This window comes from Panthera leo, chromosome B1 (genome assembly GCF_018350215.1).
Source record: "Panthera leo isolate Ple1 chromosome B1, P.leo_Ple1_pat1.1, whole genome shotgun sequence".
NCBI classification, from domain to species: domain Eukaryota; kingdom Metazoa; phylum Chordata; class Mammalia; order Carnivora; family Felidae; genus Panthera; species Panthera leo.
This window is the reverse complement of record NC_056682.1, coordinates 100,967,414-100,980,603: the sequence shown is the minus strand read 5'-3', so window position 1 is coordinate 100,980,603 and position 13,190 is coordinate 100,967,414. Positions and strand designations below refer to the sequence as shown.

At 34.3% G+C, this 13,190-nt stretch overlaps 1 protein-coding gene across 7 annotated transcripts in view; it reads left to right on the top strand.

Moving 5' to 3' along the window:
* Nucleotides 1-13,190, top strand: part of SPATA5 (spermatogenesis associated 5) — a 355,585-nt gene that overhangs the window by 137,931 nt on the left and 204,464 nt on the right. Inside the window, exon 15 of one of the 7 annotated variants that reach the window (XM_042935560.1) lies at nucleotides 8,753-8,888. The exons of the other annotated variants lie outside the window; for them this stretch is intronic. Coding sequence (XP_042791494.1) covers nucleotides 8,753-8,869 — 117 coding nt within the window. The 3' untranslated portion in view covers nucleotides 8,870-8,888. Of the gene's footprint in view, nucleotides 1-8,752; nucleotides 8,889-13,190 lie in introns of those variants that run through there. 7 annotated transcript variants of the gene reach the window in all.

Sequence of the window (13,190 nt, the reverse complement as noted above, 5' to 3'; positions counted from 1 at the left end):
TATCTGGCCCTTTAAAAAAAATTGGTGACCCCTGAACTAAATTTTGGACCAGAACCGTTCAGATAAACTGTGTTGATTGGCTTAGAATGAGTCATTCACCAAATATTTTTTGAGCACCTGCTATATGCCAGAATGTGCTAGGTGATGGAGAGGCAAAAACAAACATGTCCTACAAAAATGTCTGACTTTCTTTTTTATTGACAATTATAACACAGGTTACAAAATGCTAGGGATTGTAAGAACTAGGAAATGCTCATATGGCTATTTCACTTTTCTGAACCAATAATAATACTGCACCTCTTAGACAATGACCATATCAGTTATCTGACACTGTAGATATTCCAGCTCCTTTTCTCTCTCTGGTTCTCCTGGTCACCTTTTTATGTTACTCAGTTGTTTTTTCTATAGTATTTATTACCATAAGTTTACTTATTTACAGTGTTTGTTGTTGTCTATTTTTACGTAAGCTCCATAAGGGCAAGGATTTTTGTTGTTTACTGATTTTTCCAAGTGCCTGGAACTCCTAGTAAGCAATTAGTATGAAAGAGACCTGCCTTACATATTCTTATTAGCTATGTTAATGCATTTTGAAAACATCAGCTTTTTTCATATCAACTCTAATTTTGCTGATTTGAAGTTAAAATAATTTGCTGAGCTAACTTGTATGTCTTTTTAACTTATATGTTCTTCATTGAGAAACATGGTTTTTCTTATTTTTTAACCTCATTTTATCACCAGTAATATACTATTTACGTATCTTTTTCTTGGGAGTGCTAAACGTTTAGCAGAAGATGTTTTAGGTAGTTCAATAATATATTTATTGAATAGAAAAATACATACTAAGCTCAGAGTGTAAGCTAACTCCTCTGATGGCCTTGTGGAAGTATTGTGGTTGCATGTTTAATCACAATTAAGATAATTAAGAATAATTTCTCATAAAACTTCTTTCTTTTAGTTATATTTGTGAGCATATTTTGGTGATAATTGATTGCCCTGCCTACATAGTTTGCCAAATTGGGAAGGAGAAGAGTGTTCTGCAGCCAAGTTTCCATATGTTGATATTTCACATCCATGTTTGTGACCTAAACCTGTATCCCTTCAGACAGTGAGGAAAGCCAAGTGTTCTCATAAGCAGCAAGGATTTTCTTCATGGAAAACAAAGAAGTAAAATGGTAGTTCAGACAAAGCTATAAAGTGTATGTTGAATATTAAAAATACATCTATCTATATAAATGTGAATAATATTATGTGCTTTTATGCATTTAATTGCAGGATTTTTTTCTTAGGCATTACATCGAAGGAAACATAAAACAAAATTGAATACATGAAGGGAATAAAAAATCAGAAATATAGCTAATAATAATTATTACCACTTTTTTTATTTTTTAAAAAATGTTTTTACATTTATTTATTTTTGAGAGAGAGAGAGAGCGAGAGCGTGTGCAAGTGGGTGATGTGCAGAGAGAGAAGGAGACACAGAATCCACAGCAGGCTCCAGGCTTTGAGCTGTCAGCACAGAGCCTGACACGGGGCTCGAACTCACAAACCACGAGATCATGACCTGAGCCGAAGTCGGACACTCAACTGACTGAGCCACCCAGGCGCCCCAATTATTACCACTTTTAATTGAGCTAATTTATTATTCACATAATCTGTAATTCTAATGACCCTGCAAAGTAATATTTCTGCTTATGTTTTGGAGATCAGAAAATTGATGTCCGGAGAGATTCAATAGCTTGCCGTGGTTCAGGAACTAAATAAGTCTTTTTTTTTTTTTTTAATTTTTTTTTTTTTAACATTTATTTTTGAGACAGAGAGAGACAGAGTATGAGCAGGGGAGGGTCAGAGAGAGAGGGAGACACAGAATCCGAAACAGGCTCCAGGCTCTGAGCTGTCAGCTCAGAGCCCGATGCGGGGCTCGAACTCACAGACCGCGAGATCATGACCTGAGCCGAAGTCGGACGCCCAACCGACTGAGCCACCCAGGCACCCCTTAAAGGCAGTATTTTAAGTCAGTGTTTCCTATTCCTCCAAATACCTAATTTTTTATCCTACGGCATGTCTGTTTCTCATGTATTGTTATGATGTGCTACCAAATGACTATATTCTATATCTATATTTGTTAAAAATTTTACATTTTATAGCATCTACACTATATAGTTGTTCTTTTTTATTTTTTACCATTGTTTTATTTTACCATTCATTTACTGATTTTTTAAATTTTATTTTAATTCCAGTAGAGTTAACATACAGTGCTATATTAGTTTCAGTTACTTGTACAGTATATAGTGATTCAACAGTTCTATACATTACTCAGTGCTCATCAAGATAAGTGTACTCTTAATTCCCTTCACCTGTTTCACCATCAGTTCTCTGGTAACCATCAGTTCTCTCTAGTTAGTCTGTTTTTTGGTTTGTCTCTTTTCTTTGTTGTTATTCATTTGTTTTGTTTCTGAAAGTCTACATATGAGTGAAATCATACAGTATTCGTCTTTCTCTAACTTACTTACTTAGCATTATACCCTCTAGATCCATCTATGTTGTTATAAATGGCAAGATTTCATTCCTTTTTATGGCTGAATTGTGTGTGTGTATGTGTGTGTCTACACATATGTATATGTGTGTGTGTATATATATATATATATATATATATATATATATATATATATAGATTACATATATATGTGTGTGTGTGTATATATATATACATATATATATTATTTTACATCTTATTTATGCATTCATCTATCAATGGATACTTGGGCTGCTTCCATAATTTGGCTCTTGTAAATAATGCTGCAGTAAACATAAGGGTGCATATATCTTTTTGAATTAGTGTTTTCATATTCTTTGGGTAAATACCTAGTAGTACAATTGCGAGATTATATGGTAATTCTATTTTTTAAAATTTTTTTAATGTTTAGTTTTGAGAGAGAGAGAGAATGAGCAGGGGAGGGGCAGAGAGAGAGAGGGAGACACAGAATCTGAAGCAGGCTCCAGGCTCTGAGCTGTCTGCACAGAGCCCAGTGTGGAGCTTGAACCCACGAACCATGAGATCATGACCTGAGCCAAAGTTGGACACTTAACTGACTGAGCCACCCAGGCACCCCAGGTAATTCTTTTGTTAATTTCTGAGGAACCTCAACCTCCATACTGTTTTTCCACAGTGGTTGTACCAGTTTGCATTCCCATCAACAATGCAAGAGGGTTCCTTTTTCTCAGCATCCTCGCCAACACTTGTGTCTTGTGTTTTTGATTTTAGCCATTCTGATAGGTGTGAGGTGATATCTCATTGTGGTTTTGATTTGTGTTTCCCTAATAATTAATGATGCTGAGCATTTTTTCGTGTGTCTGTTGGCCATCTGTATGTCTTCTTTAAAGAAATGTCTTCATGTCTTCTGCCCATTTTAAATTGGATTATTTGATTTTTGAGTGTTGAGTTGTGTAAGTCCTTTATGTATTTTGGATACTAACCCTTTTTGGGTGTGTCATTTGCAAATATCTTCTCCTATTCAATATGTTGTCTTTAGTTTTGGTGATTATTTTATTTGCTGTGCAGAAGCTTTTTATTTTGGTGTAGTCCCATAAGTTTATTTTTGCTTTTGTCTCCCCTGCTTCAGGAGACCTATCTAGAAAAATGTTGCTGTGACCAATGTCAGAAAAATTACTGAAAATTACTGCCCTTGCTCTCTTCTAGGAGTTTTATGGTTTCAGATCTCACATTTAAGTCCTTAATCCATTTTGAGTTTATTTTTCTGTATGGTGAAAAAAACTGATCCAGTTTCATTCTTTTGCATGTATCTGTCCAGTTTTCCCAGCATCATTTGTTGAAGATGATACATCTCATACAAACCATATGAGTTTATGTCTGGGCTCCTTATTCTGTTCCATTGATTTATGTGTCTGTTTTTGTGCAAGTATTATACTGTTTTGATTACTCCACCTTTGCAGTATATTTTGAAGTCTGGAGTTGTGATACCTCCAGTTTTATTTTTCTTGCTCTGGCTATTTGGGGTCTTTTGTGGTTCTGTACAAATTTTAGGATTATTTGTTCTGGTTCTGTGAAAATGCTGTTGGTACTTGATAGAAATTGCATTAAATCTGTAGATTGCTTTGGGTAGTATGGACAATTTAACAGTATTTATTCTACACTACATAGTTTTGAAATTTAAATTTTCAGGGGCACCTGGGTGGCTTAGTCAGTTAAGTGTCTAACTCTTGATCTTGGCTCAGGTCATGATCTCACAGTTTGTGGGATTGAGCCCAGTGTCTGGCTCTGTGCTGACAGCGTGAAGCTGCTTGGGATTTTGTCTCTCCCTCTCTCTGTCCCTTCCCCACTTGCTCTCTCTCTCTCTCTCTCTCTCTCAAAATAAATAAACTTTAAAAAATCTATTAAAAAACAAAATAAAATTTAAAGATTCATAGTGTAGTGTGCCTCTGAATAACCTGAGGAGGGTGTTATATAAAAGAAAACAGTTTCCTAATTCCAGGAAGTAGTACATGAAAGGGATAAATAACTCTTTGTCATTTTAAAGTTAAAACCATTGCTGTCCAGTTTTAAGCTGACATATATTCTTTCATTTTACCTTTCTCATCCCCATAATATTATTAGGCCCTGGATAGCCATGTATATACATGCATATAATCACCAACTTGATTCTTTAAGTTTGTTTTTGTTTAAAATATTTAATGATTCCACTTTTTTAAATAAGAGTTTTGTACATAAAAGAATTACCCCAAAACATCATTATTATATAAATTGATGAAGACACCGGTATATTATATGGTACTTTTATCACTATAATCTATTTTGTTCGTATCATTAATCAGGATTAGCATGCTATGTTAGCCAGGAAATTGAGATAACTTCATCCTGTAGCCCTTTACATAAGATTCTCTTCTAGTTCTTGTAAATTCAGATGTTAAATTTCTAAGAATGAAAATTTGTTTCATTTAATCTTTTCTTTTTTTAAAGTATTAAGAAATTGTCCTCACCATGATTTGAGGTTCATGACCTATGAACCCTTGAATTCTGATTTAGTATAGAATTTGATATTATCTGGTTAGCTTAGACACCTAAATTTGTGGATAGCCTTCAGATTTTACCTTTAATAAGATAATAAAAGGCCTCATTAAGCTTTTCATTTGATGAAAGACTGAGAAACCACAGACCAGTGAAGGAAGAAGCATTGCTGATAAAGGTTATATATTAAAATCTTGTAGTGGCTTATGAAAAAGAGCACTAGTCTTTAATAATTAGGAAATTTAACTTTAGTATTGTATTTAATTCTGTAACTTTCAAGTGACTCTCTAGGGCTGCCTCCCATTCCTACATCTTAACACAAATCTAATGTTTTCCCTTTTATAGCAGATTATAAAGCCAGGAAAGAGTCAAAGGTTGATTATAATATATAATGAAGATGTTTTCCACATATTTATACATGATATAAATGTTAGTTCTTATTATAATTATAATACAAAGACCTTATGAATACTGTTCATTAATGCCAAAGATTGCCATAGTTTGTATGTGTTGCATGATATATGACTGACTGACCGAACGCAATGAATCAGTCAATCATTTAATTTGGGCCCTGGACTTCAAAATTATTTAGAGCCTCCCTTTGAATGGAAGATCCTTCTCCTTGGTTTTGAAAATATACTAAAAGGTATCTTAATGTTGGTATTTGGCTATTTTCTATAATTGCCAAAAAGAAATTATACAGCCCTCCTAAAGATCAGTGAGATAAAAGAAAAAACATGATGAGCTAAATTGTTAATTTTGGTTTGTTTTATGTGTTCCTCAGATCACTGAGATGAAAATTCAGGCAGGGATGCCATCCTCTTTTAGTTAATGTTAGAGTCTTTCACAATGGTGTTCTCCATATCAGACAGTAATACTGCCCGATATAGTTCTTCACTTAAGGATGTGATTTTTTTCTTTTTGTAGTCTGTATTTATGTATCATTTAAGTCCTCTGAAACTTAATTACTTTTATCATTCAAATTTTAGCTTCTCTTCCATTAAAGAGAATAGTGATATGGAATCCTTTTGTTTGAATTGTTGACTGAAAGTACAAAATGTGGAGGATAGAAGCTTAAACAGGGGATAGTGAATTTTTAAAAAAGTTTTTAGTTTATGTGTTTATCTTTTAAAAGTTTATATATTTTGAGAGAGAGAGAGAGGGAAAGAGAGAGAGCATGTGCAAATGGGTGGGGGAGGGGCAGAGAGCGAGAGAATAAGAATCCCAAGCAGATTCTGTGCTATCGGTGCAGAGCCCAATACAGGGCTCCATCCCACGAACCGTGAGATCATGACCTGAGCTGAAATCCAGAGCTGACCACTTAACCAAGTAGGCCACTCAGGCACCCCAGGAATAGTGAATTTTTAAAATTATTCTTTGTCTGATTCCCAAGCACTAACATTTTTTTGTTTGTTTCTAGTGTTTCAGAGGTCCTTCCAAAAGTGTCCACAGGGCACAGAAACTCTGTTTAGATTTTTCCTATGTGTTTTATTTTCTTGATATTTTGCAGAAGGAATTTGCCATTTGCTTTTGATGAAGTTAATACTTGTATAGTATCTTTAGATTTTTATTTCTTGGATTTAGAGTATAATTTAAATATTAGATTTCAAAAGGTTTATGTGTAAATGGCCTTTGGTGGTCAAATCTGGTTTGTAATTAATTTACTGTAGTTTAGTTACCAGGGACTGATGGGGAGTCATTCACATATTTATATTTTCTGTTCAACGTATTTATAAATATTTGATGATTATTAATTTTTCTCTAATGTGTTCTGAACTTCAAGGAATTAAGGCTCTGTGTAAGTACTTATCTCTTTGTGCATTTTGTTACATTTATATTCATTGGTTGTAAGTAACTTACTATACATAATAAATGTACATTTTAAAAGATGGTCCTTCTAAAGCTTTGCTTGGGGTCTTTGCTGGGAAGATAATTTAGACACATGGAGAGGGTTGCTTGCTTTACTATTTATCATTTTCCCAGACAAATCCATGGAGACAGGCTGCTGATAGGATAGGAGAAAAACAACAAAAACAAATACAGTGCTTTGGCCTGGAACCGAATTGTATTATCTGTGCTGTCAGCTAGAGTCTTTGCTCACTTACCCAGACAATCTCCACAGGGATTAAAACTTCCCTCTGCATTAGTGATAGCCTTTAGTACACTGCAACCTCATGTCCAGTTAAAAAAAAAAAGATGGCTATAAACAGTTTTTAATAGCTTGCAAAATCCTTACCAGTTCAACCTTTGAGGAGAGTGATTATGTTGATAAGTCAAACAGGTATATCAGCAATTAAGTTGGTAATCGCCTGGATTTCAGTTTTAATTTCCATATATAGGCCCTCACAGCCCCCAACTTAGGGCCTGATTTGAGCACTTACAGTGATGAATATACGGCAATTCAAGTCATTTTTGAGGACAGTTCTTAAAACAACAAAAAAAGTTATAAGAATTTTAATTCTTCATGAAGGTTTAGAAGGATAGAATTACAAGAACAAAGAACAAGAACAGTAGGAAAAACCTCAGAAGATTCTGTCAACCAAATAGAACTAGTAAGAACCAGTTTCCTCATCAAGCAGTGAAATGCCTGAACTCTCCAGGAAGCTGATTATCTATTATTTTCTTAAAGATTTCTGCTAATAAGGATTTAATAACCTTCTGTGGTTCTCAACCTGATGATTTTTCTCCCCACTCCACACCCTGATGTTTTGCAATATCTGAAGACATTTTTGGTTGTTGCAAATGGAGTGATGATATTGGCCTCCAGTAGGTAGAGGCCACAGATGCTGCTCAGCACCTTGTGTTGTGTACAGGAGAGCTCCGACAACAAAGTATTATGTAACCCTGAAGTCAATAACATTGAAGTTGAGAAACCCTGCTCCCAAAGCATGGATTTTTGTCTTGATGGGAGTTTTTCCAGATGAATAGCCCCACTGATGTTTACAGTGTTTATAGAGAGAGTTTATTTTGTTTCTTTGAATTACTAATAAGAGAAAAAAGAGGCTTTTTTAAAAAGAGTTGACTTGAGAATTTATGAACATGATAAACACAAACATTTTTGAAAAATGTTCACAGAGATGATATGGTGATCTCATAATACAGAGAAATGGAAAAAGGTCATATCTGATGATAGAAGGACATGAGAAATTTAGTAGTTCTTACCTTCACAAATATTAAAGGGAAATTCTACCTTGCAGGAGATAGGGCTATATAGAATTATTTCTGTATTGGTGAATTGAATCATTTAATAAATAAAGAGTAACATTATATGTAAAATTAATTATTTTTGGTGAAATATGCAGTAACCTGAAGCTCCGGATTCAGTTCTCAGAAGTGACAGTTGGTAATTTACTTTTTGTCTAAGTCTCAGTTAACACATCTGGAAAGTCAGGTGGTTATTTTAAACTTGTCAGGTGGGTGTTTGCTAAAATCTATTTAGTAATTTGTAGTGACACTAATATTTTTTTAGATGAATTAAAACAGTTGTCCAATCTTTAATTGATTGCCGGTCCTCAGTGTAAGGAATAGTCATGCTGTTGTTCATTTCTCATATGGAGTACAACAGTACTTCCATTCATTTTTGTCACTGTCTCCTCAAACACAGTAATTTGCAGTACAAAGAAGTGTATAAACATGTATAACGTGTATAAACACAAACACACTAGTAACTTAGTGGTGGTAGGGAAGTTAGAGACTGACAAAAAGTATTTATATTACCTTGCTTTCCAGAGATTTAGGATTTGGGAATCTGGTCTGATATCTATGGCATGCCCAAAACAACCATTGAAGCTCCCGGAAGTAGTACATGGGGTAGAATATATAGCCTCAAGAGATTTAATAATATAGCGCAATCCATCCATTGTGCTAAAACACAGACATTGGTGACTAAATGTAAGTGATATTCTTAAACTCACTGTATTACAAATAATCACAATTGATCTTATTTTTTTGTTTCAAGTTTTTATTTAAATTCTAGTTAACATACAGTGTAGTATTGGTTTCAGGAGTAGAATATAGTGATTTATCACTTCCGTATAACACCCAGTGCTCATCACAAGGACCCTTCTTAATACCCTTCAGCCATTTTAGCACATCTCCCACTCACCTCCCCTCCAGCAACCCTCAGTTTGTTCTCTATAGTTAAGAATCTCTTGTGGTTTGCCTCCCTCTCTTTTTTTTTTCCTTCCCCTATGTTCATCTGTTTTGTTTCCTTTTTTTTTAATGTTTATTTATTTATTTTTGAGACAGAGAAAGAGGGAGGGAGGGAGACCAAGTGGGGGAGGAGCAGAGAGAGAGAGGGAGAGAGAGAATCACAAGCAGGCTCCACACTGTCAGCATGTCAGTGTTAAACTCATGAACTATGAGATCATGATCTGAACCAAAATCAAGGGTTGGAGGTTTAACCACCTGGGCCACTCAGGCACTCCTCATCTGTTTTGTTTCTTAAACTTCATATATAAGTGAAATCATATGATACTTGTCTTTATCTGACTGACTTCTTTCATTTAGCATAATGCATTCTGGCTCCATCCATGCCATTGCAAATGGCAAAGAATTTCATTCTTTTTTATGGCTGAGTACTATTCCATTGCATGTATATACCACATCTTCTTTATCCATTCATCAATCAATGGACATTTCCATAATTTGGCTCTTGTTGATAATGTTGCTGCAAACATCAGGGTGCATGTGCCCCTTTGAATCAACATTTTTTTTTTTGTATCCTTTGGGTAAATACCTAGTAGTGTAATTTCTAAGGTCCTAAGGTAGTTCTATTTTTAACTTTTTGAGGAACCTCCATACTGTTCTCCAGAGTGGCTACACCAGTTTGCATTCCCACCAACAATGCAAGAAGGTTCCCCTTTCTCCGCATCCTTGCCAACATCTGTTGTTTCATGTGTTGCTAATTGTAGCCACTCTGACAGGTGTGAGGTGGTACCTCATAGTAGTTTTGATTTGTATTTCTCTGATGTTGAATGATGTTGAGCATCTTCCATGTGTCTATTAACCATTTGTATGTCTTCTTTGGAAAAATGTCTGTTGATGTCTTTTGCCCATTTCCTCACTGGTTCTTTTGTTTTTTGGGTGTTGAGTTTGAGAAGTTCTTTATAGATTTTGGATACTAACCTTTATTCTGGGATGCCATTTGCAAATATCTTCTAACATTCCTTTTAGTTTTGTTGATTGTTTCCTTCTCTGTGCAGAAGCTTTTTATCTTGATGAAGTCCCAGTAGTTCATTATTGCTTTTGTTTCCTTTGCCTCCAGAGACATGTTGCTACAGGCCGATGTCAAAGAGGTTGCTGCCTGTGTTCTCCTGTAGGATTTTGATGGTTTCCTGTCTCACATTTAGGTCTTTCATCCTAGTTTTGTTTATGGCATAAGAAACTGGTTCCGTTTCATTCTTCTGCATGTCACTGTCCAGTTTTCCCAACACCATTTGTTGAAGAGACTTTTTCCCATTGGATATTCTTTCCTGCTTTGTCTGAGATTAGTTGGCCATATATTTCTGGGTCCATTTCTGGGTTTTGTTTTCTTTTCCATTGATATATACATTCGTTTTTGTGCCAACATCATACTGTCTTGATGACTACAGCTTTGTAATATTGCTTAAAGTCCAGAATTGTGATTCCTGTAGCTTTGCTTTCTTTTTAAAAATTGATTTGGCTATTTGAGGTATTTTGTGGTTCCATACAAATTTTAGGATTGTTCTAGTTCTGTGAAAAATGCTGGTGGTATTTTGATAGAGATTGCATTGGATGTACAGATTGCAATTGATCTTATTTTTTTAAACAGTCATATTGTCTACCACACCACCCACACCCCATTAATGAGCTGAATGCATGCTGTGGAAAAGTCATGCTTTTTGTAAAGGGGTTGGTGAAAAAAAAATGTAGTTTGAAGTCAAGTATCTTAGCAAATCACTTAGCCTTTGTTTACGTGTTTAAGAAGTTGTCTGTTTGGCCGAGACAGAAAATCTGCATTCTATCACCACCAAAAGTCCTCTTAGAGTTTTTGTTTTCTTTTGTTTTTTAAATAAGTACACCAGCCACAGCTGTGTTAGTATAGGAAAAAATTCAGAGAAGAAATTGAATCTTAGCTAGAGGTGAAACATGTTAAGTTTGATGATCAATTAGAGACTGTAATATATAAAATAAGTTGTTCCACTGCTAACGGAAAGTAATGTAATAAATTTCGATGTTATTCAATATATTCTTTTAGTTGTTATTTTTATTTCTACAGAAGATTTTGTTTAGATATTTTGAATAGGTAATCTATATTAAATGATTAAAAGATCAAATCTGTAGAAAGATACACATGGTGATACTTTACTCCCCCTTAACTCCCCCTTAGTTTTACTAGTCTCTTTCTTCTTCCAATGTTGTTTTTAATACAAGCAAATATGTATATTTATTTATCGTTCCCAATTTATTGTTTCCAATACCCATAGTCCCATATAAGATGTAGGAAACTATCTATATGTATGCTGTTAAGTGCTGTGCTTTTTTCATTTAGCACCGTATCTTGGAGATCATTCCTTCTCAGTATATGGGTATTTTACTCATCCTTTTGTAGGCTGCATAAGCACAGAACTACATACAAATAGTCCCTTATCAATGGACATTTAGACTGTCATCAGTCTTTTGCCATTACTAACTAACAACCTTATCCAACTGTTATTTTGTAGTTGTGCAGGTTTGTCATAAAGTGGGCATACTGTGTTAAAGGGTAAATGCTTTTTTAATTTTGGTATATATTGCCTTATTTTCTTCTACAGTGGTTCTACCATTTGGCTGTCTCACCAGTAATTTTTAATGTGTCAAGATTTTCAGGTAACTGCTGCTTGGTAGCCATTAGTTAGTAGTTAATTGAAAAAAATCAAATGAGGAATTATTAAAATATTTTATATAAAGTTTAATGACTTTTCTTTAACATAGACATTTAAACATTATTAATTTGCTATTCATTTGTTTCAGGGCAAATGAGTTTCTTTGAGAATATACTGATTGGAGTTATATGGTATCTCTTATCTAAACTTCATTGTATTGCTTTCAATGTGTTTTGACTTTTATATAATGAGAGCTTAGGGCACCCTAGGTTTCCCTGTTCTTTTACAGATGTTCTGCTTATACCAAAATAGTTATTTTAGTTTAATTCACTTTTTTTTTTAATTTTCCTAAGCATTTGTTTGCCTTGGTTTTTACAGAAATAGTCATGTTCCTTTGGCAGTCATATTTTATTGGTTTAAATAATATTTATTTATGTCACATTATTTTAATATTAAATAATTATTAAGCTAGAATTATTGATTCAGGATTTTTAAGTTGTTTTTGTTCTCTGATTTATCATTGTGTTTATTAATCTTCTGGCCATATTAAATGCTCAGTAAATACTTACTGAATAGAAGAGAGACAGGAAAGAGGTAGCATAGGAACAGACTCAGTTGACTTTTGCTGTGCACCCAGAACAGGAGAGTAAAGGTTAGGTTAGGGGGAGGATGTGGGAGCATAGCAAATGTAATCTTATAGGCCAGTGATATTTAGCCTTCTATGGCAGGTACAATCATGCATTGGAAAATTAAGACTTTTGTGATAATTCCTCCATAAAGAAATTGAAAGAGCATTGACCTAAAGGAGGCTTTAATTCTAGGTTCTAACTCACTTACTTAGCATAAGTACCAGGCTGGGCTAGACGTCTGTGTATTTTACTCTTGTTCAGCCAGCAGCTTATTTTTTATAAAGATACTTGTTTTCTAAGTTTTATTTTTCCCTGTGCATCATCATGGATTTGCCATATTCATGCATCAGCTTACTACAGTTTATATTTTCCTTCAGGTGATATTTTAAACACTTAGATAAATTTAATGAATAAGGATAATTTATATCTCCCTAAAAGGGATACTTGCCATAAATAAAAACAACAGTAAAAATAAATACAGTGAAAACAAAACAGTGCTATTAAGTGTGATCTTTGCAGAGGGCTCAAAGCAAAACAAGATTAGCAAGTTTTAGGTGCCTCCCTTCCCCAGAAGCAGAACCACAGAGCATAAGAACAAGGCAGAAAGGGTAAAATGTTAATAATAGGTGAACTGAGTAAAGGTTATGTGGGAGTTCTGTGTATTCTTCTTATTCTTGCAACTGTAATGTGAATTTGAAATAATCTCTAAAA